The following is a 6,750-nucleotide window of genomic DNA, read 5'->3' as shown; positions in this document are numbered from 1 at the left end:
GGCCAATTAGAGTATCCTGGTCTTACTAGCCTTTTAATGGCAAGCATAAATAGGCCCTTATGTATTCAAATCAGCAGCAAATGACTGGTGAAGGTCACAGGATGCTTAAATGCCTATATAACGTGCTCCCTCAGATTTCTGGAGAAAGCACTTGAAAAGGTTTAGCCATCAGGTCTTCTAACTTGTCTAGTCATTGGAACTACTGGTGCAGCTACTCCTGACAGACAGTATTTCAGGTTTGTCTCTTTCAGCACCGAGTTCCCAGCCAGTCATTCCCCAAAATAATACGCTTGGCAGAGCAGACAACTGCCCTAGACTTTCAGATCAGTGCAAAGGAAGGGCAGAGCTCTTATAGGAAAGTCGCACTTTGAAAGGTCAGCCAGAAGACCACAGGCCAGATTCCAACAGCACTTGCAGCCACGTAATTTCTTAAACTTTAGCAGCAGGAAAAGGTAGAAATTAGAGAACATCGTTCTCTGCATTAAAAGCAACTCTCCAGGCACTTTGAGGAAGCAAGAAGAGTCAGCAGCGTGAGGCACGTAGATAAAACTAATCCTTCTAAACTACACTTTAATACTGCAGACGTGGGCATGGTGGGACCTCGGCATTCCCAAGGCTCTCACCGCACTCGGCCGGTGCGAGTGTTTAACTGTACGGGTGAGTTCGCAGTATCAATACCTCTGCTTGCACAGCCAAGTGACCAACTGATCTCCAACAAGCCTACCACAGAGTTTGAGTGCACTTCCAGGAACACCAGCTTGTGACTTCGAGGGGCAGCTTTCCCCGGCTTACACCCCTCTGCATTTCGGGCTGCACATCCCGAAGCAATCTACCGCAGTAAGCAGCGTACCAGATCAGAGCGTCACCACAAGGCTGTTGTAACCCCATTTGTGCCATCCCCTTTTCACTGGTGGCAGCAGAGGCTCAACTTTACAACCAGAACAAGAGGAGGCAGAAGCATTTCTAAAGCTGTTTAAAACATAGGTGAACATTAGACTCTCGCCAAGTTTTATCTCCTGCAGTAGCATTTTGGACCCTTCTTTCAGCATGATGTGGCATCTGCCTTTTAAGCAAGTCTACTCTGATTGATTACTGCAACAAAGCCCAATAAAGCAAGAAAAAAATAAATCCAATAAGCTCCTTGGATAACCCAGAGGTTTTGTTTGTTTTTTAGCAACTAGGCACTGAATAAATGAAATGATCAAGTGAAGCCAACTAGCTGAAGGAGTAAGAAACAACCAAGTGCACAAATACTGGCAGGGAAGAAAAGCCACCTATGCAAGAGTATCATAAAGGAGGAGCCAGAGATTAAAGTGAGTAGGCTGTTGATTCTTCAGTCCCACACAAAAGCAGCAGCATGTGATACAGAGTTACACTATAGGAGAGCAAGGCAGATGTTCTCCAGTGTGCCCAGAGGGGTCATCAGCAGGGGAAAAAAAAAAAAAAAAAAATACACAGCAGAACAGGCATTGTGGTTTTGGGGATTCCCCTCCCCTTCCTCTCCCCCCCCCCCCCCCCCAAAAAAAATTTTGAAAGTAAAAGGTACAAAAGGAAAAAAAGATCACAGAAAACAAGAATTGTGAAACGAGGGAGGAAAACCAGCTATAAAGAATTAGGACCCATTTTCTGCATGTTTTGCACTGGGAGAGGAAGCACTTCATCAGAGAGGAAGAAATAGTTATCACAGAGCTGCAGAAGAATTCACCCAGGTTATGAGCAAAATGCAGTAGCCAAGAATTGAGGATGTGGGTTCGCTGCTACTTTAAGTATTAAACAACAAAGCTGCCACCCTCGTTCTGGAATAACCACCTAATTTCCCTCACAGAGTAGGAAAATAGACTCTTGTTTTCAGAATCTAATTGTTATGCACAGCATTACCATGCATACCACCCTGATTTGTTTCCTGCCACCCCCCCAAAAAAAAAAAATTGTTTTCCAAAACAAAAGTCACAAGCAAGTTTCAGACAAAATATATATATTTAAAAAAATCTTTACAATAAGTCAGGAAACATAGGAGCTTGCATACAGTTTATTATAATAACTCAGTTCTCAGCTCCCTACAGTTCACTTAACCCTGGTGACAGTGTTTACAACTTCTAATTTTTGCTTTTATAACTTTAAAGCAAACAATACATTTGAGTGTATTTTACTCTGTGCAAATAAGACAACTTTTGGAATCCTTCAGAAGAAATATCCAAGATTCTGTTTGCAGAGGTCCTTTGTTTCTCAAAGATGATTTATGAGAGTTTTTGTTTTAAGATAAAGTGCTCCTGTCCAGCAGAACCCAAAGGCCTTCAAGAGTTCAGAGAGTAAGTCTAGCTCAGATTAAAAAATAATTGGTCATACAAATTCCAGCTTCCCATGTCCGCTGTACATTCCCCAGTGGACTAGCGAAAGAATTTTATCATTGCTGAGGTCTGAATGTCTCATTTTATCACAGGTCATGCAGCAGTTCTCGTGACCAGTCACAGGCACCATGCATTCCAAGTCCAATTTTGCCACCTGCCCTTTTTTCGAATGATGTCCATGAAAACTATAGTGCAAACGGGAGAGCATTTGCTGTCGTTGATCTTGCAGTCTCTTGTTTTCACTCCTGAGCATCCGCAAGGCCAGCATGATAAGGAGCACCAAGATTAGCCCACCAGCTATCGGAACAGCAATTACAGCTGCCCTGAACCATAGCTCTTTCGAAGAGGTCAATTCCTGCACCTTGGTGATGAGATTCCTGCTGCTGTCATGTTGATATCTGCTCCCTTGTCCTGCAAAGGGGAAAGATGCAAAGCTTATTTCAGTATCAACAACTGGTTTATATATAAGCAACACCCTTAAACACCACACTGACAAGTTAAGGAGCCACACCTACACACTCTGCACTATCTGCAGAAAATACTCCCATAAAGAAAAAGATGAGTTTCTGGCCCAGGCTGTTTATAACATGGCATTTCTTATCCTGATAGCTGATTTAACTGGGAACACCACTGTCATTGCTTCCTAGAAGCAATGTCAAGTTGGCAAGACAGACCTCTAATAGCAGACAAAAAAAAGCTACTCAGCAGAGTTGCTCCCCTGCATCCAGCCACCCACTTCTCTCCCCCTGGTGTCTCTACCTACGTTAACAACTAAATCAACAGCAGACATACAAGGTTTTGACTGCCAACAGCCTGATGGCCAGAAGAGAGATTTCACTGAAGCTTCCTTGCCCTACCTGAAGTATCGCCCCTGGAAGGAGACAAAACGTCATGTAGTCCTCTGTAATTGCACATATCTTCATGACAGCATTCCAATGTGGACATGGTGGTGGTGCCAGAGTGGTTTTGTGCTTGTTTGGCTTGGCAGATATCAGCTGTGCTTGCAATAGAGTCCAAGCAGCCATGAGTAAGCGGGGAATGTGTATTCTGAGGATCAAGCAGTCTGGAGAAGCAGGCGCTAAGCTCAGATTTGCACATATAGCCGGTTGCAACACAGTGTGCAGCATCACAGTAGCATCTGATTTCACCTAAAAAATAAAAATTGTGCAAGAAAGGTAAGAATTTGGTCCTTTAAGGACACCTTGCTAGGTACTCTTATTAGCCAGAAGCATTGCACAACCAAATTCAGTGCCAGTTTTGGGGTACTCTTCTAGACTGTAAATCCACGAGAGCATCACCACACAGTACCTACCTCGTTGTAACCTTAATCCCTGCAAATGCCTTGGGGCACTTGTTTTAATTACTAGTACTATAGTTCTTTGAATTAAAGCAAGAACATTTCACTAAAACAGGGATTGGGGGAGGGTGGGGGGAGCAAGAAAGGTCACAGTGTCTTTTCTTCCAAGGTAAATAACTAACAAGACCATTTTATAGCTACTTACACTCGCTGTCAAGAGTTGCATTAAACCACATTTAAAATGAAATCCCAGTTTTAAAAGCAATACACACCTTCAGTCCTATAAGGAAGTCACATCTACGTTTTAAACCATTACTACAGGAACAGCATTCTATTTTTATAAAGGTAACACTTCTTTTAACTGGGCGTAAGCGCACAACAAAAATACTAGGTTTAAATATTTGTGTGACAAATGAAAAAAATCGGAACTGCTGAATTGTTTATTACCTCTCAATACTGTGCCAAAATTTAAAAGGTTTAACTAACACCTTATAAAGCTATTAGCTAGAACCATTACCATCTAAGTCTCCCAGTCAGGAAGGTTTTTACTGTGTGAAACTGGGCAACTATTTGTAATTTCTCCAGAAAGAGAAAAATTCTTTAAGTAGCCTTTCATGCAAAGTTTTTTTTAATCAGTATTATAAACCAGAAACAGTGCAGTTTATAGTTAATCTGTTAGCTAGAGTCAATGTCTCTCAAGTCAAATGTAAAGTTACTAAATGGGGTGAAATGGCGAGGCTAAAAGCTCCCCCTTGCCCCTCCTCAATTTCGCATGCAATCCAACATGCGGTCAAAAGGGGAAACACTTAGACTGAAAATCCTCTACCGGCTCTATGAAAAATCTCACAGGAAACCTCAAAAATTTCTGAAGGAAGCGATAAAAAAGTTCCCTTCATAAAACTCTTCATTTTGTGCTCTCCAAACTGCTCTGGTACAAATTATGTGTCCTGTGCTGTAGGGAAAACTTACTCTTTCTAGGCAAGTTTCAACTCAAACATAATTCAATGTGCCATCGATCCAAGGTTTAGGAGGAAGCCAGATTTTGGAGCCACCCTTAGAAGAGTGAACTTAAAACTACTTCTAATGTGCCTGGTGTACTTGCCGTCACAGCGGCACCAAGGCTTTCAAAGTCAACTGAACTGTCAGATGGCTTCCTTCTACAGTCTGCACTTCAAAAAAGAAAAAAAATCCATCTACAGGCTTCCCTGCTGCCACCCCCTTCTTATGATGCTTCCTACCACCCCATACCTAAAAAGTATTCTGAAAGACGTTAAAAATCACCCCGACCAAGTTAGCTTCCCCTCTTCAGCCTACCTTAATACTTTCCCCAAAATGCTACTGCAGGCTCCAGGCCTTGAAGTTCCCGCTGCTCTTTAATAACTCTGCTTAATAGAAGCCAAATGATGGAGTGTCTCACTGTCTCCAGTCCAATTCCCTTGGGCTTTTAGGCTAAGTAACCTAATTTTTCGTGAATTCACACACACTGTCATGCAGCATGCTATGGAAAAAAAGACTCAATCATTTTCTAAGCATTCTATGCGAGGTCTTCCCCTACTCTCCCTGAAAAAATAATTTAAATCGCTTTCTCACTGTGTGAGAGTTAAAAATAAGACGCGAACAAGGAACAGCACCAGAGCTGACAGTCCTTTCGTGAGCCTCAGCACGGGAAGAAAGTGAAACGCACGTACTTCCACTTTGACTGTTTATACAATCACACTTAGAATTCTACATTTTATTGACCTAAGACAATCTTATAAACAAAATCTGACAGGCTAGTCATCAGGTTAATTCAACTGCTTTTTAATTAAAGCCACGTTTTCAGTGAAACAGAATGGACTTTGTATTACTGTATTAAAACTGTATTTCTGTCAATTCATAAAGTTTCTTCCTGTGCTATGCAAAAGGCCAGAAAGGGTATTTAGTATTTTGAAATAGTGAACAATGCCCTTCTGTTCCCTCCTCTTTCTTGTTACTGTATGTAGCTATTAAAGAAAAATGTCTGCTTTTAGTCAAGATGGCTACAGGAGAGACTGCAGGCTTCTCTTAAAGCTTTTGAAGTCAACAGCAGCCAGAAGTCTGTGATCCCCTAATTATATCATTATCAGGCACATAGTTTCAGTATCTGCGACTTCACATCACTCAGTCACTCCCTGTTCTGCCCGCTTTGATGGGGCCAGCAGGCTCCCCCCTGCACGCTGCGAGGGCTGTTATTTAGGGCTAATTACAGCCTGCCTTCCAAAATAAATAAATACCGTCGCACATCGCCGCCGCGCTAACTGATCCCCTCACCTCCTCCCCGGCGCACGGCGGCCTCGGGCAGCCAGCGGGCCGCCGCTGCCCGGGAGGGCGCTCCGCGGGCCCGGCCCCGGGCCGGCAGGGCAGGGCGCGGCCGCCCCTCGGCGCCGCGGGCTCGCCCGGGGCCGGGCCGCCGCTCCCGCCTTGACAACCGCGGGCCGCCGCGCTCCGGCTGACCGACACCGGCGGCCAGGTGGGAGGGGAGGGACGGGACGGGGCGGGAGGGCGCAGCCCCGGCGGCTCCCCGCCACCGCCCGCCAACAAAGGGTCGGCGAGGGGCTCCCCCACCCGCTCCCGCCGGCCTCGCCTGGGGGGCGGCCGCCGCACCGGCCCCGCCGCCCTGACACCGCCGCCGCCTCAACGGCTGCCCCGGGCCCGGCTCCCCGCAGGCCCCCCGCGCCCGGCTCCCCTCAGGCGCCCCGCTTCCTCCGGCGCGGCTCCCCGCAGACCCCGCGCCCCCTCGGGCTGCCCCGGCCGCAGGTCCCCCGCCGCGGTCTCACCTCTGGTGAGCAGGACGGCCATGGCGCACAGCTCCAGTTGCAGCCAGATGAAGATGTAGCTGGAATGGCGATCCATTTACCCGCCCGACCGACCCGCGGCGCGGCGCCGCTCGCCACAGCCCGCAGCGCAGGCACGGCCGAGCCGCCGCCGCCCGCCCCGCCGGAGCACCGAGGAGCCGCTCGCCCGCGGGCAGAGCCGTTGCGCGGCCACCGCTGCGGCGGGCAGGGGGGACGGGACGGCCGCGGCTCTCCGCCTTCCCCTCCTTCCTCCGCGGCGGAGGCCCCGTCCCCAGGAGCGGCGGCAGGCGCG

The 6,750-nt window shown here is 47.1% G+C and overlaps 1 protein-coding gene across 1 annotated transcript; it reads right to left on the bottom strand.

Annotated features, from left to right (window-relative positions):
* Positions 1 to 2,242: 2,242 nt before the first annotated feature.
* On the bottom strand, positions 2,243 to 6,525 carry BAMBI (BMP and activin membrane bound inhibitor). Its single transcript, XM_082311419.1, has 3 exons — positions 6,441 to 6,525; positions 3,206 to 3,496; positions 2,243 to 2,759 (listed from the first exon to the last, which is right to left on the bottom strand). Exons 1-3 carry the CDS (start codon positions 6,514 to 6,516, stop codon positions 2,341 to 2,343), a joined length of 786 nt encoding a protein of 261 aa, XP_082167545.1. The 5' UTR covers positions 6,517 to 6,525; the 3' UTR covers positions 2,243 to 2,340.
* Between the last annotated feature and the right edge of the window lie 225 nt (positions 6,526 to 6,750).

Source organism: Platalea leucorodia (genome assembly GCF_965183815.1).
Source record: "Platalea leucorodia genome assembly, chromosome: 1".
Classification (NCBI taxonomy): domain Eukaryota; kingdom Metazoa; phylum Chordata; class Aves; order Pelecaniformes; family Threskiornithidae; genus Platalea; species Platalea leucorodia.
Note: the sequence above shows the minus strand (reverse complement) of the source record. Positions and strands in the feature narration are given on the sequence as shown.